General features: G+C 41.1%; 1 protein-coding gene across 1 annotated transcript; it reads right to left on the bottom strand.

Annotated features, from left to right (window-relative positions):
- Positions 1 to 5,748: 5,748 nt before the first annotated feature.
- sf3b3 (splicing factor 3b, subunit 3) lies at positions 5,749 to 26,704 on the bottom strand. Its single transcript, XM_088298990.1, has 27 exons — positions 26,587 to 26,704; positions 25,390 to 25,525; positions 24,953 to 25,108; positions 24,173 to 24,343; positions 23,599 to 23,771; positions 23,248 to 23,389; positions 23,037 to 23,149; positions 21,088 to 21,225; positions 20,804 to 20,907; positions 20,474 to 20,639; positions 19,340 to 19,435; positions 18,514 to 18,586; positions 18,052 to 18,203; positions 17,795 to 17,950; positions 16,287 to 16,442; positions 14,581 to 14,724; positions 14,114 to 14,236; positions 13,870 to 14,024; positions 13,620 to 13,794; positions 11,810 to 12,015; positions 11,532 to 11,688; positions 10,227 to 10,352; positions 9,764 to 9,976; positions 9,137 to 9,235; positions 7,335 to 7,478; positions 7,143 to 7,247; positions 5,749 to 6,699 (listed from the first exon to the last, which is right to left on the bottom strand). The coding sequence occupies exons 2-27, from the start codon at positions 25,457 to 25,459 to the stop codon at positions 6,559 to 6,561; spliced, it is 3,654 nt and encodes a 1,217-aa protein (XP_088155116.1). The 5' UTR covers positions 25,460 to 25,525; positions 26,587 to 26,704; the 3' UTR covers positions 5,749 to 6,558.
- Between the last annotated feature and the right edge of the window lie 907 nt (positions 26,705 to 27,611).

Here is a 27,611-nt window from a genome sequence, read left to right as displayed (position 1 = left end):
CCAGAAGAACAGCGACAGGCTCATGTTGAGTCAAAAGCTAAGGAATAAAAATGTGTCTTCAAACGAGTTTTAAAAGTGGACAGAGAAGGGGGTGCTTGCCGAACATTTAAGGGAAGATCATTCCAGAGAGAAGAACCGGCAACAGAAAAGGCACGATCCCCCTCTGAGGCTCCACCTCGGCAAACCCACTCACTGCAGGCAGGTGCTCGGGAGAGGTACACTCGGGAGAGGCCTTTTAACTCATTCACTACCAGCCAAGTTAAAAAAAAAAAAAAAAATTAAAAAAAAATGACGTCTTTAGCCATCAATGGCAGTCAATGAGTTAAAAACGAGCAGAAGTATCGTAAAATGAACTCTAAAGTGCACTGGAAGCCAGTAACGAGTATGTTATTTGTTCTGTGTCCATTTTCTGCGGTCCGTCCTGCTGCAACGTGATTTTGAAGGTGACCAAAGACTCGGTACTAACAAGTTGTCAAAACGAAGGCAATGTTCCCGCACATCTGGACCAGTTGTTCGGTTCTTGTCAAATATGTAATGTCTTGTGTTGCCGTAACTGCCGGGGTGAAAAATTATGGAACCGAATGCCACAATGGAATGTTTGTATGAGTGAGTAGTGAAAATGAATAGCCTACTTTCAAGAAAATTGTTGACATAATGATGAGAAGGCTTTTCTATTGACCACAAATGTTACTACTCCGGGTTTGGACAATTACCTGAATGCAGTTAGAATTGAGGAGAATTTTTTTTTCCTCCACGGTGATTGGGGTGTCTGACTTGATTTTAGTAATGGCAGGACGGGCACTTTTTCACGTAAAAATGCTGAAAAATACATTGTGGATCGCCAACGCACGCTGGGTGTTAAACTTAGTCGTCTGTAACTGGACCTTGGACTTCCTGGCAAAAATAATAATCACCCATTAGTGCCGGGTGTTAAACGAGCGTGTGTTTTCATAGATCATAGCTCCTCAAATAGTCGTCTTGATATTAACTAATGATTTTATTTCAGACAGTCATCCGAAAATGACTCTGGGGATCTTTAGCTGTCCTACACTGATCATGTCATCGATGGAGGGAGGGCAGAATGGCTCGTCCATTCCCATATTTTCACGAAGGCACTCTTGTGATATTTGGATACAAATCATTTAAATGTAAAAGTTAAAGCGGCTACAGCATAATGTTCTTTTACCAGAATAGAATGGATACAAATATACAGTATATGTAATACATTTATTTATTTATCGATTTCTTTTTTTTTTTTTTTTTTTTCAAAAGCAAGAACCGGGTGTCAGAATTGTATCCACACCGTACACATAAACATGTTCCGCTCCATTAGGAAAAAAAAGGGCTGTTCCATCCTGTTCCTCGAAAGCTGCGATCCTCCCGTGTTCCCGCTTTCCCCGCTGCAGCACACTCGATTCAAATGATCACGTTACCTAGCTTCCGTAGATCTTCCTGATTATCTGATCATTGGAATCAGGTGTGCTGGAAGGATAGCGGCCCTCGAGGAACAGGATTGAAGACCCATGCTTGAGAATGTCTTAACTCGACAAGGCCAAGCAAGCTGTTTTAACTCCGCTTTGATGATCCTGTTTGACGTTCGTTCCCATTTGCACAACACAAATAATTTCTCGGACAGAATTCCTTACATGGACCGGTACTGAGAACAATTAGAAAGCCCAAGGAGCCCAGAAGATCTCAACAGGGGAACTGAAGTTTTACAAATGCTGGAAAGTGTTTTGGAGTCATTGTGATTGCTCTCTGGCAAGTGGTAATATTTGAATTTGTTTTTTATTAGTTAGCAGGATTACACAATGTTTTTCTTTTTTTTCCTTCTCAACATTGCATCAAACACTAGCCTCTTATGAGGAGTCTAACTCGGCAAATACTTGTTAGATACGATGTTCACGCAACAAACACGCAAACAACAATATTCATTCTTTCTTGTAACACTTCAAGCTCATTGCATTTGGGTTCAGTTCAGTGTAGGAATTTAAATAGGCGTGCAATGGCAAGCGCATGATTCTTGATGGCATAAAAGTCAGTGCCAGCAGGTAAAAAGTTTCCAAACATCTAAATTAACGCTTCTTAGATCGACCAGCCACTATTCACATTACTATCTAACATTATTTTCCATGCAGTTTAGGTTACTGAGCTGAAGTTCCTTGATGCTTTCTGTTCTAGTTTCCCTACGGCATCTTCGTCAAATCGGCGCCATTCCTGCCCCTTTGTGGAAAAGGTCACCGGATCGAGGCCAAATGAGAAGGTGCTTTGTTTTTTTAACATTGCAAAAGTCAGCACTTTTAAAACTGAATTTGACTTCCCTTTTCCTTAACTGATGTAATCATACAACGGTGAGTATTGTTGATGGACACAATAACTATTATTTTCCAAAGATGTACTATTAAAAGAAGAAATCTTGAGCATAAGTAGGGAAAAGCACTGCGCTAAGGAAAACTAAAATAACTACTTCAAAATCTACAATGGAAGGGTTTAAAATTAAACATTCAGGTATTAGAATGGCCAAGTCAAAGTCCAGACCTGCAAGACCAGCCATTATACTTCAATTCACCAACTCCGCAAGTCTCTCTTAAATTTGAAGGTGACATTTTATGTTCTCATCATACATTTTGGGGTATAAAAATAACCAACAATATCTTATTATATTCCCTAATAACATCCTTAAATGTAGGATTTTTTGGTTGTTGTTTTTTTTTAAGTATTTCGAAAACTTACTTGCAATTCATGGCTTCTTCTCAAGAGCATCTTCTCAGGAAGGTTGGTAATCTTCGTCGGTGGTCTGTTGCATTATTGCTGCCATTAAGGATTATAGCCAACAAATCTGCTTTCCATTCGTCAAGGTGTCAAGGGTAGTCTATGCTACATGTCCCTGAAAGGTTGCAATGAGGCACCTTTCCTAAGCATAATTGGAGCAACCTTTCCTCCAAGTACACTCGGATGAAAGCAGTAAATTCCGAATCAAATGACAGAATCTAAATTTACTACCCACTTCTTTAGGCTGTGAACAAATTCACAACCTATGTCTTCCGAAGGCCGCATTTTCGACCGTATTTTTCCATATTCAGAGGCTGTATCCTCCGAAGGCCGCACTTTTGGGGGAACATGACGTCACTTTCGATGCGATTCGACCGCACGAGGTTTCAAAATCTTATAAAGACAATCTGCATTTGAAGCCTTCGAAGGCTCCTCCTCTCGTAGCCGCTGTGGACCACTTAATGCGTGGCGAATTTTAAACAAGTTTACCGTTACTTCAGACACCACCTGCGGTCGGGTCACAGCAGCGGTGACGTCACGATTCAGAAAACAGCCTTCAAAAATCGGATTTCCCGATACCATATAATTTTGGATTATTGACGGTTACATTTTTTTAACTGAATAAGTGATATCAATGTATTATTTGTTAATTGATTCAATACAGTTAAAACAACGGATGACACTGTCAAAATACAAATGTGTCCCCTGCACGATGTGAGACGCGCATGCGCACACAAATCCCAGGATCAATTGGTATCTACGGCAACCCACTAGAACAAAATACATAACAATACCTGCGCAATTAGCGGTGTAGTTCCCCTAAAGAAATGAAATCCTCTCTCTCTCTCTCTCTCTCTCTCTTTACGTGAGTGTGTCATACCATTCATTATTTTAAAGGCCGCTTCTTCCAAATATTTAAATTCAACTGTTTTTCCACAGTACAAAGGCTGCCATCATCTAGAATTATCTTTACCCCTCCCCAGCCTCAAGTCACAAAGATAAATTTTGTTTGTGTCGTGTGTACTGTACAAATTGTGGGACTTATTCTGCTTCTGGCCATGTTGATGTTGTTTAATCAAAGACTCTTCTCACACCGTGGATTTGTTTTTACCCAAAGTGTATCTCAGGACAATTGCTTTAAAAAAGTAAAGTTGTCATGTGTTTTATTATTACGTATTACTTCCAACAAAACAACAAAATGTGATACATTGAAAACCTTTAACAAGAGAACAATGAAAGATTCAAAATGATAATTATTCGAGTTCGATCATTTGATGTGTTTTCCCTTTTTTTTTTTGAAGCCACAAATTAAAATAAAGGCCAATCATTTTAACCCTCCCGAATACTGATGTAGTGTACTTTACACTGACTCTACTGTTGCATTACAATTGCCTATTTTGCCCCACAATTCCATGAATTATTATGTAATTGGCCCTTGTGCTAAACTGCGGTGAAAAAAACATGTCACGTTACAAATTGATTTCTTTTTTTTAACTAAATTACGATACATCTTATCATGTGGGCCTTTTCTTCTTTTATTTCTTTTTTATTCAACATTTTCAAATGATTTTAGAATTTGCCGACAGTACAAAATATTGTGTTGATGGGGAGGTCAATTTCGTTGTTTTTGTTGTACACTGAAGACATTTGGATTTCAAATTAAAAGCTAAATAACAGATACAAGTTCAGAATGCCAACTTTTATTTCATGGTATTCACAACCAGATGTGTTAAACAATTCAGGACAGGGAATCTTTTGTTTGAAGCCAGCAACTTGAAGTGGCCAAAATTATTGGAACGCACTTTATTAAATGAACTTTAACATATTTAATTAAAGTGAATGACATGTAATATTTGGTGATATAATCCTTGCAATAATGAAAGAGAAGAACTGAAGAGGCAGCGGTAAAGGCATGGAAAAGCATTTCAGACGAAGAATGCAACAGGCTGGTGAAGTGATTTGGTCGCAGGCTTGATGCGGTTATTGCAAGTAAGGGTTATGCAACCAAATATTAAATGTTATTCACTTTAAGTGAATTCAATAATGTCCATTTCAATATGTTTTCCTCACTTGAAAAGTGTTTGGCTTCAAACAATGCCTGCTCTGTCCTGAGTTGTTGAACACAGCAGATGCGAATACCAAAAAGCGGGATTTGCTAACCATTGTCTCCTATTTTAATTTGGAACCCAAATGTATTCAGTAAGCAGAAACAAAACGAAGAAATTCACCTTGATGTTCCAAAACTTTTGGAGGGGACTCTATATCGGCAACACCAGCAATAAAACGGCGCAGCTCCAGCCCGCGAAAGCAAAAGCATGCGAGTCAACTTCCACGACCTTTGCTAAATTCTGTACCAACGTTATCAATTGTCATGTAATAAATAATTTGACTTTTTTTTATTTGTTCCTCAGTAAATTCAACAATAATGAAAAAAACTACTATCCTTGATGAGTAATCTCCACGTAACGAGTATTTTTGAGATGATTAAACTTGCTGTAACCGTCATAACGACCCACGAAGGGGAGCCGTAACTCCAAAGAGGCAAAAAAAGAAAATGTATTTGCCTGATTTACAATATGCCTTCATCAAAACAATTTTCCTGCTACCTGGTTTGAAATAGTGAAATCAAAACTGAATATTTAGCTGAAATGGCACCTAAAGGTTTCAGGTTCATTGTAAAGTGATGTTATTTTCTTCCAAATGTCACATTTGAATATTAATTGTGGAAAGCTCAATGAGGGAACAATTTAGGTTCCAAATACTCTGCTGGGCTTGCTCCACTCAAACTTTTTTTTTCTTCAAGTGTTTGACATTCAGTCTGTGATCAATTTCTTTACGTGTGATGGGAATATAAATTGCCCAAAAAAATATACAACTACAAAATGAAAAGCATAAGTATTTATAGATTTTCAAACAACCAATCAAGCAATGGAGTAGGGAGCATGCAAAAAAAAAAAAAAAAAAAAAAAAAGATTAGGGAGCAATAACTGACAGCTGCAAGAAACACCATTTCCAATTCGACAGTATTGGTTGTATGACAAGTGAGAAGTTTTACAAAAAACATCCTGGGTTGGCATTTAACAAGGAAAGAAAGCGCACAGACATTTTGTCAAGTATATAAAAAAAAAACTTTATTTACAATACAAAAACTGCCATTGCGTAGGCCACAAATGCCCATTTCTTCGACAAGAACTTGCTGGAAGTGCTTGTGGTCGAGGTGGGGGAATTTACAGGCCTGACCAAGACAACAACTTTGAGCGCTCATCCGCCCAACTATTTTTCTCTGACGTTTAATACCACATGATGGCAAAACAATCAACCACCGCAGACAGGAAACAATGTCATTTCCCCACTCGGTTGGTATCGCGATAAAACTCAAACCAAACCATTAGAATAAAATTCCAATACCATCTTGCTAATTCGCTTGTTTTTGGGTCATAAAAGACCAAAATATGTACAGTCCATGAGAGCGCAACTACACTTTTGTTCATGAGTAGCATCTATTTTAGATGACTGTGTGTCACCGAGGTGAGAGAAAACAGCATAGCCAAGTAAATACGTGACATTTGGACATCAACTAACCTTCATGCTGTGTTTGTGTAAAGACTGTCACAAGTAAAATTCTGTGAGCTATTTTTAGTGACAGGGATTTTGGATTCATGATTGCTGTAGCCGACTCGTCATCGCTTCATGTAGAGAGATGTTGTGAGAACAACACGATGCATTTTTTTTTTGCCAAATTTTGGTTTCAATTTTAATTTGTGTAAAGATGCTCGAGGTCAGAAGTTAGAATGCGTAGCGTGTGCGGATGTCCTCCAGTTTCTTGGAGACCTCAGGTGGCGTCCTGTCCAGCTCCTCGGCAACACTTTTCTGCTTGTGCGGCTCCATGCTGTTGAACTGCTCGCAAAGGTCTCCGTCAATCACGTTCTGCAATTTCGCCACACAGGAACGACATGAGGACACGGGCAAACTTGGGTGGTCGCTATGGAATATTTTTCAACTTCGTGATTATTCGATGAAATAATCGATGGGATCGGATGGATTGGCGCCACTCAAAAAGATCGGGATATTCGGCTTTCAGGGGAAATCTTCAGGCTGAACCTGAAATGCTTTGGTCCATTTCATGGCTCAAACACCTGTTGTGAATTTTGCCTTTCAGCACCTTTTTCGAGAACCGCACGTTGTGGTCAAAGGAACCGTGAAACACTGGATACAAGTCATCCATTCATGAGTTTAGAGAACGTCAAATTAAGTTGACCAGTAAAGGCTATCGGGGAATTTTAGGTTGATCCCGAAAAGCCAAACATCCCAAACTGTTTGCAAATAGTTTAATTTAGGTATTCAAATTCGGATGATGATGATTAATTCACCTTGACGGGGAAGTAGTATGACCGAAAGCTGAGATGGTCTCTTCCGCACAATGGTGGGAACTCAGAGCGCATGTGCATCTCTAAATGCTGGAAGAAATCATGGTCCTGGGAAAAGCGAAGTGCAAAATGATTAATAACGGGAAATCCCAAAATCTAAATAAAAAAGACTTCCATACGACAGCAGGTTTTTACCTCGTGTGAAGTAAAGGGGACCAAAATTCCGATGCCGCCAGACAGGGTGGTGTAGACCAGTGACTCGGATCCTCCCGGGATCAGCGTGGTTTTCTGCAGGGACAAGATGGTCTCCCCGACGTGGTAGTTGACGATCACGTCAGCCTGGAAAACACGCACAAACGTTCACGCTGACTCAGCTCGGTGCCGGTGGAACCGAGTCATCCGGCCGGGTGTGTGTAGTTGGCCAACGCAAATGTGGTCGGCGAAGAAAGTGTGGTGAAAATTGTAATACATAAATTATGTGTCACTGTCTGATGAAAACAGGCATTTCCTCCAAAACATCATCATGCTTCTTTACTTTGGAAAAAACTATTTAATTTTTCTTTGTCCATGTGGCCAAAATCGGCCGGCCGGAAACAGACGCAGCTCTCCGCAGATCGGAATGTGGATAAAAAGATTCTGAGATATTAAATATGGTCTAAATATAGTACATTAGGGGCACGCAGACCGATAAATGAGGTTGACGCGGGGCATACGCTGTGCAAATTTAGACTGATTCAAGCCTATTTCCTGATGTTTCAATCGGGACTTATTTCTGGACTTGTCAGTCAATGTTAGTTATTTATTTTTGCTCTTTCTCACTCAGATTTGACTTTTCCTTGTAGCCACTGTGCCCATTTTTTTTGTGCAAACTATTAATATATATATAATATGCTCTACCTGACTGCCATTGTTTTCGAAACATTTCAGTGCACGTCCGCCTCGACTGAAGAACATGTGCTCTATTAGTCCAGCTGAAGGAAAGACTCTCATGGCATCGGTGATACGTTCATTGAGATGATTTATGTTTTGTATTTATTCCAAGGCCCATCGACCAATCTAAGCTGCTACTATAACCAAGAATGTATGCAAATTTATTAATGAGATGGGGCTACGTCTTGCGGGAAGTAAACTGGGGAGTGACCATTCTCGTTGAGCGGGGAAGTAAAACGTTCTTCCGCGCGTGAACTTGTTGGGGTGATGAAAATATAGTCTTGAGATCTATTGTATATGTCTTTTTAATGTATGCCGGATGTGCTGATTTTTTTTTTTCCCCAGACTCAAACTATGCTCCCCTGAGGAGCCTTGCTTTTTCTCCCCACTCCTTCCTCCTCGACCTGAGAGTTCTCCTTCCACTAAGATCTCGGAGCTCGGAAAAGCCTGTCTCCCTCTGTTGGTCATTGTGTTTTCATGTCTCTTGGGACAATTGTGCCCGTTCAGTCAATTTTGTGGCTCTGTAACGCGCAATGACAATAAAGAAAATTCCATTCCGGGAATATGCTATTGTCTGGTAGTTACTGTTAATATAATATAGTGAGCATTTAACATTAAACGATCGGGTGAAGAATTTTTCACCACAAATGCACCGCGTGCATGGCAGAATTCTTACTTGCACAAGAAATGTCAACTATATGTTAAATATCAACACCGTTAAGTCTTCGTTATACTTGCATGGGCCACGACCGCGAGGACCCCAATTTCTGCCGAGGGCGCGGCCTGTGTTGCAGACGTGTCGCAGATGTGCCACGCAGCACAACGCGTCGGCCACGTGAGGCAATGCGACAGTTGTCACCCGCGCGTACGCATGAGTATAAAGAGGCCTGTCTCAAGCGCGTCTCCCCCACATCCTGCTCCTCCATTAATTGGAATGACTTGCATATATTTTAGAAAAAACATTGAGTTTGATGGAAGCACAACTGGAGGAACAAAATTGGACACACAAACTCAGCGAAACTACAGGATTACATCTTAGACATCCACATGGCAAAACAGCATCCTACCTTCTGCGACGCTCCATTGAGAAGCCCTCTGTCCCATAAGGCCTTGTTGCCTGTAGGATCCTCGTCCACATCATCGCTGGTGTTGGGAGGAAGACGCACCTGAAATGTAATGTAAATGTAGCTAATGTAAATGTAATTAAGTCACAAGTGGTCAAATTCAAGTCACATGCAAGTCTCAAGTTACTGTGCGCGCGTGTGTGAGACAGAAAGGAGGGGTGGGGGGGTAAATGTGCATGTATTTGGGTGGGGGTTGGGTGAGTGGTGAAATCAAGCAAGTTAAGGCAAGTCGCCACCAGATTTCAAGTTGTCAATTCATTACTCGGTTCAACCAAATCCCAAGTCAAATAAAATCTTGCTCAGTCACAACTGGCAGAAAATATTTGCATTCTAAGTAATTGAACAACTTAGCAGTAAGAAATGAATGCACATACTTAAATCCTTTCAAATAATCCCTGTTTGTATGCATGTCACACGGTTGCTATGTGATAAATATTGAAATATGCTGAATGATGGAGTAAGCATCAGATTTAAAACCCAGATATGATGTTGTCTTTGCTGCCAACCTGTTTCCGGAATCTATTTATTTCACAAACTAAACTTAAACAAACAACTTAGTCCACTACTCACAATGGTAATGTTCCCAAACTTGTCAGCGGAGGCCATGGTGTCGTAGTCCAGCAGACATGCTGTTGTCACCCAGCGGGGACAAGTATCGTCGGCAAAGATGATGAGCTGGTTCTCGTTACGCCTGTAGCGGACCCAGAAGAGACTCTCCTGTACATCAGAGACCACCACACGCTGGCCAATGGTGTGAATGCCAGTGACCAGATTGGGAACATGCTAAGGAGAAAAAAATAAATAAAGAAGTAAAGACACACAGTAGAATTCAACATAAATCCATGCGTGTGTTACCACATACAAAGTAGTATCATCTGTGCTGTGCATAAAATGTTCAGGACAGCTAATACCGGGAAAAGAGGAGCATCATAAGGGAATGTAAAGTTGGGTTTAATAATTTGTGTCCATTGGGGTAATTGACAACATTTTTGCTAAAGCTGGCTGATGACTGCGTGGCAGTTAGGCCACTTACCTTGTTCTCACACTTGCGCAGCAGTTTCTTCTTGCCCATGTCATAAATTCTCAGGAGTTTCCCAACGCCCACCAAGGCCCGCCCCTGGAATGGAGCGATGGCCAACGGCACATCCTCCACTGGGGTCTGTCAGAATGATAAGAGATTAGGATTTGGAACATCATTAGTCGGCTTCTGATAAAATATGAAAATTCTGTGTCGAGTAAGTCGTCAGTAAAGCATTTCCTGACTATCTGCTTCTAGACTCAATATCATGGCAGGAACATTACAGAAAGAAATGAAAGGAAGGCGCCCCCCCCTCCCAGGAGATACCAAAAAAAAAATAAACATTGGCTGACAACTTACACATTAAATAATCATACGGGCTGATAACAAATTTGAAGACACTTTTAACGCTGCAGGATGAAGTCCAGCCATCATTTGAACCACTTATCCTCACGAGTCGCTCAAAGAAAAATGTGTTTTACATTCGCTGTATGTCTAGCAAGAGTCCATTACAAAACAACTGACAAGAGAGCTGAAAATGCAACTAGACCCCCAATTCTGGGTCAAGAGGATGATTAAAATCATACACGCTGAGGGGAAAGTCCTAGAAAACCACATAACAAAAAAAAAAGTGTCAGTCAATGCTTAAAAAAAACATACCACATATGAAGACAACAATCTAATATAGGAAGAAATGTCCAAAAGCAGAGCAGTACTCCCCCATTGAGGTAAATCTTCAGATGCAGGGGAAATACGAAATCTAATTTGAGTACATTTAAACCTTGGTGGTTTTTCAAAGCAACTTTTGAGTTTGCCAAACCTCATTTTTGCTCTAACAAGACAGTCCTGGTTATACTTTGTACAGCGCTCGGTTCCAAGTGGCTAATCTCGCAATGCACGCTTGACTGATGCATACCAGGAAGATATGAGGGCTCAATCACATTATAGTCACCGTCATTGGTTCTTTTGTTCCATGGGAATTGCACAAATTCTCAAAGAGCGAGTGCTGAAGGCCGAGACATCTGAATGTAGGTGAGGCGAGCTCATTTAATTTTTTTTAAGTCTTCACACCTTGACTTAATATCAAACCAACACCACCAAATTGACGCTGACAAGTTCCGTCAACCGGTCTCTCTTTGGATGATCAAAGCTCACTTGATTTGATCCCACACAAAAGAGCCTTAGAGGTGGTGTGCGACATGAAATACCATCCAGAACAGGACAAAAGTAGAATGCAGCATTTTTTTTTTTTTTGCATGTGTTAAAAAGAGAACATTGCAAATCCAAAATAATTCAAATAGCCAGAAAACTCAAATCCACCTTATGCACAAACTCGAGCTTTTCCCCGCCACCGGTGAGGCGGTAAGTGTAGATGAAGCCGCCCGCAACTGATCTCGGATTGAGGATCATGTCTCTGGCCACCCCCACAAGGACAAACCAGTCCTCCCCTGCATTGTGGAAACGACACACGGCAACACTAGGGAAAAAAGCGTGCACAAAAGCATGTATTCATTAGAATGGGACAATGAAATTCTTTATCCTTCTGTCTTTTCAAACTAAGTCAATCTAGAGTTCTGTTTGGAGCAAGCAACACGTACCTGAACGCCGCTTCATTCTGCTCTAACTGCACTTGGTCCAGTGTTGCACCCTGAATTGGGTTGATCAGCCGCACTAGCGAGGCCCACTGCCTAGCGCCAGCTTTTGGTGAACCAAAAATAGCTTCGGGGAGATTCTCGTTGAGGAAGGCGGCTGCCATCTCGGCCGCCAGTTCTCTTTCATCCTCACCTGCAGCCTCCACCATTTCCTGCATGCACAAGAGCAACAATGAACAAAAAGCAGCAGTTGGAAGCTTGAGAAGGGACGAGGGAATTTCATAAAGTGCGCAAAGTTCATTTAAACACTGCGTGTGTAATTGAGTCTGACATTTCAAGCTCAACTTATTTTGAGGCTATAAAATCAGGTTAGAGGTATGGCAGGCATGTGAGATGACAGGACACTTTTATAGACTAGAGACTTGTCTGCTGCCTGCTTTTCTTGCATGACAAAATAAAAAAAAAAAAAAAAAATGAAAATGCAGGTTCTTTTTTAACAACTCCACCCCCCTATGAGAAGATCCAGGGGCTTGCATTCCTCCTTGTTTTGGTTCCTGTATGTCCGCTACAAAAAGCCGCCAGATGAGACTACATAACATCAGGGATCCTTTAAATATAAACATCAAATGCGTTTAAAGATGCAAGTTGCAACCATATGTCTGAACATGCATGCCATGACTCTTATACGTTCTGACACGTTTAGAAAACGATGGTTGCGTCCAGAAGGAATGCATAAATACACATTAAGTAGCAATTTGGCAACTTGAAAAGAACAAAACAGGGGCTTGAATTCATTTCCCTTTGTCCTGTGCTAGGAAGATGATCATTTTGAGAGTATGCAAGTTAATTCAAGTCCACTATTTGCAGCCAGCCACTTTACTACCGACAGTGTCACTTGGGAATAAGTATCAATTTGCCACAATGCCAAAATGAGTTGGTCTTACCATAACTTATTCCCCAAAGAGCACACAACTCCTGAAGTAGAATGCCTTTTATCAATAGCATTTATTCATCACCATTACGAATAGTCATTCCACAACAAAGTTCACTCGTTACGCAACTAAAAAGATTTTAGTAATCTAGTGTAAAAACGATGAACAGGATGGCTTACGGTCTCAAGGAGGTATGTCCCGAATTAAATCTTTATTTCGACAACAAATGAAACCCGTGCTCTTAACATCTAAACAAAGGCTACTTACTGTTCCCCGGGAGCCAAACACTAAAATGCACAAAACAGAACAAACAAAAACCACTTCAGCCTACTGAGAATTATGAAACATGTCTGTCCGTCCAAGGCGATAAATGTGAATCGATCCAACAATCTGTCGGGATTGACAAATTTAGCTTTTGTTTGATTTGCACAGAAGCACTTTCAAAATGTGTTGCATACTACAATAGCTGCCCATAAATGTTCATCTGGAGAAAATGGGATTTGCAAGATTACAACCAGCTGCCTTTTGTCTCTTGCCTGCCACAAGGTTATCTTACAACCATACTTTTTATGAGCGAAAATTGACTAGCCACAGAGTATGATTTTCTGCTCACCATTGGTGGCCCAGTGTACATTAATTGCGGCGTAAAGATCAGTGGGGGCCATTGTGCAGACACTGGCATCACAAAATCCTGGCAGCAATTTCCTGGAATTGTTAAAATGGTCTATCCCGTCATGTGATGCACAATTTAACCATAACAACTATCAAAATCCCACTTCCCAAGTCTTCGCTATGCAATGTTAACCAACCTTTCCATGAGCTCAAGTGTTACCAGATGCTTGCCGTGTGCTCATAATCTCACCCAAAAACCATTTTCATCATACCTCAGCCATCTGTTGTTTCCTTTGAGCTTTGGTTGCCTCGGTATAGGCATTATGATCCGTTTCAATCAAAATGAGGTTGTGGGTCTCTGGGTGTATCACAAACTTCCTGGGCGTGTACTGCAGGGGAAAAGCCACCTGGTTGAAGACAGCTCCAAGTTTCTCCAATGCCAAGATTCTGTCAAAATCACGACAAGGAAGGTGATGCTGATAGCCAGATGGATAGAAATCGTACTGGAAAGAACATCTGTACCTAAGTGTGTTGGTGGAGATGGCCACTATGCCTTCCGGACATTGCTCGGAGGCAAAGCCTGAAGCATACTCCAAGGTCTCATACGAGAGGGGCGTCAAATGGAAACGAGACTGATACGAGTAGCTGAGCCAGGAGCGACTGGACATGGCAAGGACCTGATGATGAGAAGAGAAAGTTTGACTTAGTATTCATAGGTATTTTGAAATAAATACAAGCGCTTTTCGGAACATTTTCAAAAACATACAGCATCTTGTCCTTGCATCTTGACTCTGAAAAGCTTGACAGGCCGTGAGCCCAGGTAGCGGGTTCTGGTATCAGACAGATCGCCGGTGACCGGATCCAGGACAGTCCTCAGCAGTACACCATTCTACCACAAAGAATACACACGGACAGCATTCAACGGCAAGGACTGCAATTTTCAATGAGATTACAGCATAACTGTGGTGTTGGCGCACCGAATTAGGCTCTTGAAGTAGCTGGTGGTTGCTTCAAAGAAAATGTGCATTGCTCTGACTAAATATCAAACTTACATATCTTCCAACTTTCTCTACTTTTGTGCATACACACTTTTTGTGAGGCGGTTGGGTGTCGCCAATATTACAGCAGTAATGAAAAGACCAAGTGTTTGAGTTATCGCATGATATAGTTATAATACTTAAGCAGACATTGGTTTATTTGTCGTTTTATTATTGATTGAAAGAGGCATCATACCTGAAGCCCAATGTTGAGGTAGAGGAAGCCGACGGTTCCTTTCTCTCCAAGTTCGTCCTGTTTCTCAACCCCTCCCATTTCAACAATACAAAGACTCTCCGGCTGGGCTGGGAGAGCCTGCATACTCAATGGCTGCAAGCAATCCTAAAAGACAAAATTCAAATGATATCAAGTGGAAGGCATTTAATGTCGTACAAGTTCAGATTATGAGACACATCAGCATGTTTGGTATTGGCATGAAAGACCGAAAGCAACCCGTTTCAGTAAGCTGTGAAGTCAAGATCCAAGTCATAACTGAAGCCTTGAGGGACGGCTCCTGGCGGCCGTGATGACCAGGTCAGGCCCAGAAAATTCACATTTGCCTGAAATTCCAGATGGCCACCCGGCCCGTGCGGAGACCAGGTTAAGCCAGCAAGTCCCAAGACGTGTTTAAAATAAAGAGATAAGGGTAATGCTTATTCAAGGTTTCAATGTGTGCAAAGATGCATTGCAACCAAGGTGTGGATGTAGCAAAATTGAAAAGCAAGAGGCTTGAATTTTACATAATATTTACAAGGTCATTTTGTACTTGACAATAAAAATAGTGTTCAAGAAGTTTTGGTAGTTGAACAAATACACAAGAACAATTCATTTATTGTGATTTTAATAAAAAATAATCAAGATTTTTTTTTTTCTACGTACTCGTGCAACCCGACTAGGGTTCCATCATGTGTTGCTGCTTACATAGATGATAACATGAACTGTTGATTACAATTATTATTTTTGGAGCTTTCCAAAGTCACTCCCTTTGATGTTGCCCCATGTTTTCGCCTAAGGTGGGGTTGTGCAAAATCATGCTTTAACACAATTTTCCAGTTGTCAATTCCATCCATCCATTCTCTGTACCGTTTAGTCCCACAAGGGTTGTGTGAGTGCGCTGGAGCCCATCCCAGATTCTCAGATTAAAATGCAATGACATTTCACTGATCATCAAAGGCGGCAACAACATTTGAGCACAGCAACTAATGTATTTATTTGTGTAATTGCAACATAATAAACCATGCTAAACAGGAATGAGTACACACCAACATATTAGCTTAAAAACGAGTTGCCTTTGAAAATCAATTTCTACCGCTTACTATACTACAAAATATGTATGGAAATGAGAAAATTGATTGCAAATGAGATGTGACACACACAAAAATGTAAATTGATTTCACGCTATATATTAGGGGGGTAACAGTATACCTTTCTGTTTTAATGCGTTTCGGAATGGCATGTTTGGTTCGGTCCACCGTCAATACATTTTTATTATTAGCAGTAGCTTACTAGCAAGTTGGCGAGCTTTCACACGGAAGGGTTATAACCTCTGCCATCTCAACTGAACCTTCCCAGGTTAAACGCTCTAAAACTTCTAGTGTGTAAAAGCAAATTAATGCAGACACCAATGAAACGCTAGCAAAGTTGAATTTTAGAGTTCAAATTGGTGAGTCCTAGCATTAAAATAATGAAAATGTTAGTGTGTTCACGACAAATTGCTGAAAAATCAATTCAATTCAGTTCTAATCTATCAGGTAAAAAGCTTCATGAGAGTTCATAAAGGTACTATGTTCATAAATTAAATGATATCTTTTATAATGTGTCAGAGTGGTCAAAAGGGATTTGCTGGCAAGATTAAAAACTTCAATGGGGATCTATAGTGTTAAAAAAAATAAAGTTATTCATACCGAAGGATCCAGGGAGATGATTCGAACAGTGTTGTCAACCAGTCCCACAGCCAAGAACCGAGAGCGCTGTTCACCAGGAGGAACATTGGCCAAACTCATGCAGACCACATCTGCGGACATCTCCTTGCGCTCTGTGTACTCATTTAGCTGGCCTGACTGGAAAGATGGAACAAAAACATCAATCACACACACATTCTAACAACCATACAATATCCAATAATTCAAATCAACATTTCAATAACGCGCTTTAAAAACAAACAAGTGGAAACAGAGTTCTGTAAACGGACACAAATCAAACATAAATGTCAACCCCTCATGTTTCACAGCGTTACTATGGCACTCTGGGAAACGTCTTTGGTTAACGCTCACCTTACCCAGTGTGTCGGTTTAGGCGCGCCATCAGACGTTCAAAGCTTGGCATGTTTTTAATCACACAACTCTGGATGGAACTTCACAACTTGATCTCTGACCGGCTGTGTGGTATGATGTGCTTGGCTTGATGGTGCCGTTTATCCACTGATGTTCTTCAACAAACCGTTGCAAAAGGTTGCAATGGCCAGCAGTATTTACACTGACAATGGGGTTGTTGCCTTGGGGCTTAGCTGTATTAGATGGGACGGGTTCCTGGGCTCCCAGCGCTTTCTCAATGTTGGCTGTGCTTGCATTAACTCCTTCGCTTTGCATCCTGGGGCTAACCTAACTTGGAAGGCGGGTGGGCGGAGCACAACTGATCTTGTAAAAAAATTGACTATGATCTCTTTAAGATGTGCGGATGGTGATCGGCAGTCTTCTCCACATGTTATTAAGCGTGGACCAGTGGTGGACAATAGTCTAGACACGGTATCCTGATTCACGAGGTTGATTAATATGAATGAAGCAGAAAAAGCTACCCAATTTTCTCTGGGTGTGGACGTTTTCCTTGTATCGTTGTACGGTTGTTACCCAAGCGCACAGCACAGTGGTGTCCTTGTTAGTCTGCAGCGAGTGGCTGCGCAAGGCAAAATGATTAAAAAAGGATTAAAAAAAAAAAGCCTTACAGCAGCACTGAGGTGACAGGGGAAAAAGGCGCAAGTCTCATACTGCAAAGGGGGAATGGAAAACGTATTGGTGCCCGAAGTCTTCTTTGAGCCATATCCTTGAAAAGCAGCTCCGCAAAAAGGACCAAGAATACTCGTTTGGCAAAGACTGTCTTCAGATTTTCTCTGAGGTCTTCCCCTCCCAGCTGGAGAAACAGCAGTGTGATGAAGGTTCCAGCAAAGGTCTGACAGTCAGGCAAGGCTCGTTGCGGTGCGGACGTCAGAGAAAGCGGTCAGGTAAAAGTTCTTAAGATGATGCAGAGAAAGGTCCGTATCACTACTGGGAGTGGTGCAAGTAAAGCTGATCAGTACATAATGGTCAACTGCTCAACCTAAGTACGGTACAATAAGTATGGGTCCTGGTCCCTAGGCCTCAAAAGTAGCGAGGGTACACAGTACATTCCAGATAAACGGTAATAAATATTTGCTTACCGGGTCCATCTCAAAGTAGACCAGCTCACCACCTGTGAGTGCGATAACCACTTGCCGCTGGTTCACAGCACAACGGACAATGGTCTTTTTGCCAGGAGTCTTCCACTCATTCACACGCTTGTCGGCTCTGATATGACGAATCCCATCTGGGTACACCTAAACAGAGAAACAAAGACCAGAAGCACATGTGATGAAACCACTCAAGTTAATCATGCCAACAACGTTCGAAGATCATTTTAAAGGAAAATGGTACACACCTGAACGAGGGCATCTTCACCCAGTAGCGAGCAGGAGAGGGTGGGCGTTGTTCCCAGGAATCCAGAATCTGTCACCTCCTCGACAGTCTCGCCAATGGACAGAACCAGCGTAGCATTGACGAAAGACACGATGATATAGGCGTCAAATTCATCTAAAAATACACAGTTGGGGAAGAGTGAATATAAACACAAGACAAAAAACTGATGAAAATGCCACATAAAAAGGGTAGACAATACTGGATTAAAAAAAGTGGAATTACCTACTATTATAACAACAATCGCTGCAAAACCAGATTTTTCATAGTGTTGGACTAATGCACTGTGACAATTTACAATGCGGACACAACCGTGCAAATATAATCTTTCTTACGATACAGAAATGCCCAAACAACGCGCTGCGCCTCAACACTGTAAATGAGGTTTATGATTTTTTGCAAATGAAAAAAAAAAAAAGTTTCTTACCTTCGATATGTCTGCGTACTGTCCACACAGCATTGGGGTTACCGGGCAGCTCAGATACAGCCATCTCAGAAACCTGTTGGAAGTAATTAAAGAAGATATGAACTCTTAACAAGAGCAAGGGGCGAGTGTTTGAGGCGTTCATGTCTTCTGCCATCATCATACAAGGATGTGACAAAAACTAGCGATGAAACCGATTTTATAATGTCAGGAATCCTGTCAAACTATTGAAACTGATTTTTTGTTTGTTTTATTGCAGCTGTAGTTTGCAAGCTAAAGCAAAAGACAATTCAAGCATCCAATGAAAAGCAATGCGACATGTGGGAGATGTGACAGGCATGAAGACAATGCCTTGTTTCACGCATCCAGCTGTGAGAGTTAATCACAAACACCGGGACCATCTGATAACATTCGAGTTTTGAATGAGGAGAAGAGGTCGTCGGTCAACCCTGATTAAAAGCGGTCTGACTCTCATAATGGAGGGCACAAGATCAAGAAGAAATTCAAAAGGACCACCACACAAATCCACATGCACGCGCGCGCACACACACGCCAGCAATTATCATGAATACATAGAGTACGTGCTATAATACGATACAGTATGGATGGTATTTTCATTATTCATATCACTTAAATATAAATAAATGAAAAAAAAACAAGTAGTTTTCTGTACTGAGCCCACAATATTAAACGGTGTGCGCTGCAGTGAAAACTGTTTGGAATAGACTGACGTCTTAATCTTTTCATTACGCGGGGAGATTTCATTTTATATAGATATAAAAAAAAAAATAAAAACGAAATAAAATAAGAACAACGTATGCCTGTTTACCTCCAGTCCATGTCTAAGAACCCTTAAAGTAGATTTGGGTCCTCGTCCACAGGCCACATAAAGCTGTGGCGTGTCTTCATTGGCCAAATCAGCAATCTAAAAAAAAATAGAAGAGTGAATATTAGGGATGCATCGATATCAAAATCTCACGGTACAATATCGTCAAGGTTATTAAGGCCATGGCAAATCGTTGTGCAATCCTTGACTCGTGCGTGTTGAAGCTCCTCTCGTTAACTTAGCTCTGCATAGGTTGCTCCAAAGAGTGCCGATATGGCTAAGCAGTGACGGAGAGTCAAAGCAAAGTGATGCAAGTACTGAAAGCTGTATGAAAATAGATAATGAGCTGGCGAGTGGGACAGTCACAGCTGGATCTTTTCTTTTTTCGTCGGAATGGCCATTAATGGCGGCGGGAGTTATTGTGAACAAAACCAGACCCTGGCTTGGATGAAAAACAATATGAACATGTTTACTGTGAATTTAGGACAGTGTGAGAGCATCAATTAGGCAAACTATAGTGTCATGTGAAGAGGTGGCCATTTATTCAGGGAAAAGGAAAACAAATTTCTGCGCATGAAGGGACATATTAATCTGCCAATGAAGCTTCATTTTGTGTGGGTGCCCTTGTTTCTCAAAGCTGATATGAATCTATTAGAACGAGCAGCGAACAGCCTTGACTCAAGTCATTAGCTTTCAGCTAACTTTGGACTCAACAGCTAGCATCCGCAGCGACGTATTGCGTCACCAGAGCCAGCGGCGGAAGAGCTACCAAATACCTTTTTTTTGCTCGTTTTCAAACTTTTTTGGCAATGTCACCCATGTTTTATTATAACATATTCTGGCTTTAATAAGGTCGTGTTCTAACAAAATATGGACAATCTGGCACCTCTGACAACACTGCCGCTATAAATTTGTACTTTTTTGGAGTCATACCGAGGCCAAAATTTGGAAGATGCACAAAGCCAATGATGCTTGAGAATGCTGCTCGAGAAAAATCACAAATGAGCCCAGAACAGTATGTGAACCGAGATCATTCTGATTTCATTTCTCATCTATTTAACCTGTGAATTCGTTCTGCTAAATCTCACACTAGCAGTTTGATTCTGAAAGACACCATATTAAAAATGTAACCCCCACCTGACAGGACATGATGGGGGACAAGTTCTCCTGTTCATCAACCAGCACCAGATTCTTGAGAGGGCGAGGCTGGAAGAAGAAAGTGTCCCCTTCTTCCAGAGGCATTGCGGAGGAGAACTCGGGCTCCTCGTCGTCATCGCCCAAGTGGGCAATCTGGTAAAGGTAACTAGAAAAAGGTTGCGAACAACATTAGCCATCATGGTGTACGGGGGGGGGGGGGGCAGAAAAACACAGCTCAGATAAAGTACTAATGTGTGATGAGTGTACAATATTAAAAGTGAGAGTGAAATCCTTTCAAATAAACTACAAATCAGATTAAAGAACACCTACTGATTTCCAAATTCTGACGCCACAAACAGGAAGCCAGTCTTCAAGACGCACATGGCTGTTGCCACGGGGATTGTGTCAAAGTACTTCAGCCTGATTTCTGTGACCTACAAAAAATTCACAATAGATATATTGTAAACGTGGATGTTCGCGCAGTGGGGTTACTTGGTGTATTTCGGTGCAATCTTGTTACCATTCACGCGAGAAAAATAAAAAATAAAAATAGTATCATCATCTCATTTCCTATTTCTTGCATACCACACAAGGAATCCATGCATTTTTCTCACCATTTCTTCGTCAGTTTCCAACGTAACCTTAAAGATGTCTCCTTGCTCGGTTTGGGCAAGGAAGAAGAACATGGACTTGGTCTTGTGGGTTGCTGAACAAACGAATATCATGCCACGCTCTGGGTCGTCCAGGTCATTCTAGCAGAAAGGAAAAGACAATTACTCACATGCATGTTTTCTTTGAGAACATCACAATAAGGTTGGTGTCCATTGCATCAACACCGCGAGCAGTCTGCCCTAATAGTTAAACATTTGTTGACATTTTCTCAGAGTATGTCTCGTATGTCACAGTCATGTTTCATACAAAGTGGTAATCAGTTCCAATCAGAGGTTTCGGTCGTATGTAATCCAATTCGTTCCAGGCGTTCGTGCTGGCAAATCACAGGAGTCGTACATCCTGCCTCAGGTAATCCGCTACATATGGGAACAAAATTCAATTTGCTGCTCAAGGTTGGAGGTTCAGCTTGTTATTGGAGCCACGACAGTAAACGTTTCAGTGTAGAAACATCAATAGCATGGCAGTGACAAAGAGCAGGTCCATTTCAGGAGCCAGGCCCTTCTGTGTGCCGCTTTTTTTTTTTCCCGGGTACATTCAAAAACATGGGAATGGGGACGACGAGCATTACAGATTTAGGTCTTAGACTGCACAAGTCAGTCACATGACTTGAAGCCAATAGAGCTTGCATTTCAACTCCGAAAGAGAAAACTGAAGAAAGAAAGCCCCAGGAATAAACAAGAACTGAAAGGGGCTTCAATAAAAGGTCTGGAAAAGCACGTCAGATGACAAATGCAACAGTCTGGGGAAGTCGGTGGGTTGCTGACTTGATGCAGTTATTGCAAGTAAGGGTTATGTCACCAAATATCAAAAGTCATTCACTTGAAGTTAATTTAATCATTTATTTTCCAATACGTTTGCACACTTGAAAAGTGGGCGGCTTCAAACAAAAGGTGCTCTGTCCTGAGTTATTATTTAACAAATCTAGATGTAATTGCTATGCCACAAAAGCAGGAATTCTGAACTTTTGTCTCACATCTTTCTCTTGATCGGAAACTCAAATGTCTTCGGGATACAACCAAAACCAAGTTGGTGCCGTTCCAATACTTTTGGAGGGGACTGTTTTACATGCAAGGGTTTATATACTTTTTCCACAAGATTTTTTGTTTGGGGGGATTGGGGGGGGGGGGGGGTTGTTCTCAATTCAAAGAACAAATTGTGTTTTTACTTTAACTAGGGCTTTGAGACGGCGAGCACAATAGTCACCGATACTTTTTCAGCACGCATGACTAAGAAATTTATCTGGTCACGTTGGTGCCAGTGCAAACATTTGAATGCTCCCTCAGGGACTCTATCAGATATTTGTGGTTAAAGGTCATCTTCTGCTTCAGTTTATAGTTTTTGCGATGGACATACACCAGTTGCTTTAACACAAACCGCAGCTCTCCCATTCATAAAACATTACCGGACGCCAGTATGCATTTCACACGCGTGCAAAGGTCCACGCGACCCCATCAGTAAACACACTGCATTCATGTGCATTTATCATCTGAATAGTGACTAAAATGACAGGGAAATTTTTAAGCGCTTGTGTTTGTTATAACATTTGATGGGAATATTGGCTAATTGTGTTTGTGTTGGTTGCTCAGGCCGCTGTCCATATGCGTTCAGTACAATCAGACAAAAGACCGAAGACTAAATCACCTCCGCCCCCCCTACACGAATTTATGATCGATGGAGACACCAACGTCCCCACATAAGAACGTGAGAGGATGTCTGTAGCCACACTTTTGCGAATGAAACAACGTCCGGTATCCTGATTGTCTTTACTGAGGTTAATCACACCCACGATTGAAGATTACCTCACAGAACACATTTATTAAAAAAAAAAAAAAAGAAAAAAGGATCAGATCATTTTGCTTGCCAGCATAGATGGATGGACAGTATGACTCACCCTGCGACGTGGGATAGGACAGCGAATGTCAGGCTGGTCTCCAAAATTCTTATATGTGATGTAGTTTTCGGAGCAGATCAGAACACCGCTTGGCCCGTCGGAACCACCGGGAACTAGATATGCAAGAAGAGAATGGTAGTGGTACGTCGCCTTATGAGCAGTAAATGCTCCTTTACAACACAATTAAGTTGTGAACATAACATATGCCTACCAGTGATAAGAAAGTTTCCATGTTCTTCCAGAGCCTCGCTGTACTTGCGGACCACGTGGTTCAAGCCAAGGTCCAGCTCGTAGAAGGTAAGTGTCTGCTGCGTGTTAGCTGCAGCTTCTCCAGTCGGATCATTGTCAGCTTCCTGTAAAGGGGCAGACAAAAACAAATTGTACAAAGGTCTTGAAAACACACCACTTGTTTTATGAGTACCCAGTCAGACAGTGAGTGTTTTTTTGTTTTTTTCTGGTGACTTCAGAAAAGAAACATGACAAACTGATCACATGTTTAAGATAGAACTTGATTAAGTGTCTTGTTTTTCTTGTTTACATAATCCCATGTAAATGCTAGTACCTCATAGTCCATTTCAAGACAAGCGAACATGGGATTTTCAAAGCCGACGTCCACACCCACAACATGGTAGACCAACGTGTTGGCTTTGTGCGCCTCCAGCGGGGAAGAGATGGTCAGTCGTGCAGCCGCATCTCTGTTCAGAATATAAACCAACTTCTGTTTCTCGATTGCTCCTAAGGAAAGGAAGGACAGACAGAAGACGTTAATCTCAACATTATTTGCGAACAATTCTGGAAAATGATTTGTATTTTTTATTTTTTTTTAACTATATTGCGATTGAAGTTGTTTTCTAGGTCCTCGTTTCATGTGTTTGAAATAATAAAGTAATTCAAATGTAAATGGTGTTATTACAGAACTTTAGCCTTGAGTATTGTTTTCTTTTGCCGTCCTTTTTTTTTTTTTGCTCATGATCTTTCCATCCGAACTGTAGCCTTTACGTTTTGAAAATTGCATCCTAATGCGATGCGGTTTGACTGATTAATTGTTGGGAGATAACTTTAATAAAAGTAGACACTAAATCTTGCACACTCACAATTCAATTTGCAAACACCCTAAAAAGCTTTCTTGAACATACCTATCATGACAGCTCTGCCTTTGGGGTCCACTGCCAAAAACTGTCCTGGGACAATGCGGCGACAACCACTCTTCCCAAATGTCTCCTGGTGAATTTTCTCAAACATGTTTTTGGACGGATGATATTCCAAGATGACGATACGACCGCTGTCACTTCCAACAACAATGTAATCTGCAAACAAAAGCATTAAGAATGGTAAATATAACAGTAAGGTATGTCATCAACAAGAGACATTTGTAAATCTCACAAGGCATCAGCAATTAAATCCACAATGTTATGATTTTTATTTGGATTTTTTGTGATACCACCAAAGATGGGTACCGAAGTTTGGATTAATAACCCCAATAATTTGTTCCAGAGTCATTAAGTGGGTCCAAAATAATACCCTGCTACGGGAGCGTTTTTTTGGGTTTTAATTCCATCATCGTCTACTTATCTGATGGCATATTGCAGTTACTTTTGCCGTTTCGTCAGCATGATGAGTTGTATAACTGTTTGGGGAACTGTCATGCAGCCAATTTGCCATTCATATAAACATTTGATACAAAGGCTCAAGGGAACTATTTGGCTTCAGGAGCCTTAAGTACCAAGAAACAAAGGATGCCTTTAATTGAATATTACGATTATCTTTAATTCCGTGACAACGAGATCCTGGTACTTTTCCATTACAATAAATGTGGCTCATGGTCTGGGTGCACATGATTTTGATGTGGTTCTCGAGAGAGCACCAGAGGTTGTTGTTAGGTGCAAATGGTACCATAGACATCACTGGGTATATACCTTTGGTTCCTCCTGTGAGTCTGAAGGCCATTAGTGAACGCACAATACCAAACACTTCCATTGTGAGTAGTGTGTGCACCTTCCCCGTGTTTGCGTCTGGCCGCAGCAACTCTATGATCTTTCCTCTGGAAACAACTATCTCCTGCATCTTGGTTCCTGAAAAAAAAAATAGACAAATCAACTAAAAAAAAAAACAAAAAAAAACACACACACTTAAGAGCTGGGGGGAAAAAAATGCAACAACAGGTTTCACATCAAATCGGCAAAATCATTTATTCGCAAAACTGCTCTGCAAAGGAAAAAAATATTTTGAGCCTTGCTTTGTGAGACCAGCCTTGGAGCGCTTCTGACACCTCTCATACAGCACCTGTACTCAGGCAAGCCAACCAGGTCGGAACAGACATTAGACTGACAATAATGTTGAGGTTCAAGCTCACCTGAGAAGTTTCCATGGATGGCATGTGTGATGCCAGTGGCACGCTGTAGAGTGATGTTGTAAAGAAACATGGCTGCGTCTCACTGTGGCTTCCCCACAGGCCTGTCCAGGGGCTAAAATAGGAGCACCAGGTAAGTCTGGAAGTGGGGGGAAATGAGTTAGTAAACTTAGAAAAGGCCAGAATGAAGTATCATACGACAGTATACTCCATGTAGCTTTGATCATGGAACGCAGAAGACTCTGTTAACTTCAACTCAGAGTGGCAATAAACAGCGTGAATCAAGCACTCGCTTTATTTGCTCAATATCTGCCAAACTACTGCTTGATTTCAAGTTCACTGCCACAAACTCAACGGTCTCATATAGCAATAATTTTTGCTCTCATGGTCAAAGAAAAAAAGAATCAGAGATTGCATCTCTGAAAACTTGTAAGTTTGGAGACTGCGAAGTCTAAGGAGCACAGTATTGATGTGTTGCATACTACACAGAAGAACCAGAGCACACACATGCAAGCATTTAAAAGAGATGTCAAAGTGACATGCTGTTTGTCAAAATGATGCATCACTTGAGTAGTGCCTTGCTCAAGGACAAGAACATCGCCAAGGTCCTTACTGAAGCCGTCAATCACTGCCTTTTTATTTTTTACCCAACAACTTTATGAAATGTTTAAAACTAAATTAAAAAAAAATCTAGCAGACAACCAGCAGAAGGGGAAACATACGGGGTTGCTCCTGTATGCTGGAATGACTTATTTCAGGTGATGGAGTGACATTTACTCTGCACTCAATCAAAACATTTTAAACAACACTGTGTGATACATTCAATAGCACGTTGTTTTGAAGGTTCTCAATTGCTGTTTGTTCAATGAAAACAAAGAACGTTAGTTGTTAGCATTGCTCGAAAAACTAGCTTAGCCGGAGAAGTTGGTATTCAACGAGACAGAATTGTACCAAGAACCATATATTTGCAAGTTTAAATATTTGATGTGAGCCAATGTTGCTCAAAGCGAGAAATTCTCTGACAAAATGCATGCACTAAAACATTACTTTGGCTTCACTGAGGCGTGAGCCCATTCATACAAAGCGCTAATTTCGATCGTCGCATCCACTATTTTGGTCCATTTTACGAGCACATTTCGCTCACATACAATATTTGTTTGATCACCAACAAACAGTACATTCGAAAAGTATCATATTTACCGGTGTGCTAAACAAGATGTGAATGATTTTTGGTCGATACAAGTGCATTAATTTCACCGATCCCTTCGATGCAGTGAAGCTGACGACCTACCGCCGTTTGTGGGGTCCTTTCACAATCTATTCTACGTCATATAAGGTAGCACAAACACTGCCTGATAGAAATTTGTAACGTGGAGTAGAGGCACACATTGCCCAGCAGATGTCGACAAAGACCCCATAACTGTTGCAGGGCCCCTGGATAGTTGCTCCTCAGACGGTCAATTGGACCCAAAACATGACTGTGAGCGTGTATACACGCACACACACACGCACACACACACGCACCCCCCCACACACACATTCATACACTATATAATACAACTTTATTTGAATACCGCATTTCATAACAGTTGCAGCTGTAACAAAGTGCAAAATACTATTACAGTTGGACGCCATAGGCAATATATCAGGACTGTGAAAACTAAAGCGTTAACTCTGGAGATTAATTTAATAAAAAAAATATAACGCAGTTCAGTATTTTAACACAGTTTTATTACTTATAAAATAATTTGCATACTTTGCAAAGCCAAATTCAAATACTGTACTATATTAGCTGTACATCTTTAGTACGTCATCTCAGAACAAAACACCCTGCTCATGTGAACACTGGACCCTGCAAACCATATTTGGTGATTTTTACATTCATTCCAAGATAATATTTAAGTAAATATCTTTTACAGGCTTCACAAAAACATTAGTGAAAATGTGATTAATCTCAATAAATTACGGATTTCTTTTACGGCAGGGGATTAATTAATTAAAAAAATTATCGCTTGACAGCACTAATATGTAGAGAGAAGGTGGGGGGGTCGCACTGGATTTCACAATCGACCATCGAAGAGCTTGCCCTTGAGAAGCTTTTTACCTGTTTTATTTCTTTCTCAAATATACCAACGCCCCATCAAACCAACACACACAAGCATAGCAAAGCGAATGTGGTCCAATTTTGAAAAGGCCCAACCGGAAGTAGTACGTTGTTAATTGCA

Source organism: Idiotropiscis lumnitzeri, chromosome 6, assembly GCF_059441095.1.
Source record: "Idiotropiscis lumnitzeri isolate Australia: NSW breed Sydney's pygmy pipehorse chromosome 6, RoL_Ilum_1.0, whole genome shotgun sequence".
Taxonomy (NCBI): Eukaryota; Metazoa; Chordata; class Actinopteri; order Syngnathiformes; family Syngnathidae; genus Idiotropiscis; species Idiotropiscis lumnitzeri.
The sequence above is the reverse complement of the archived record's forward strand: the minus strand, read 5'-3'. Positions and strand labels throughout refer to the sequence as shown.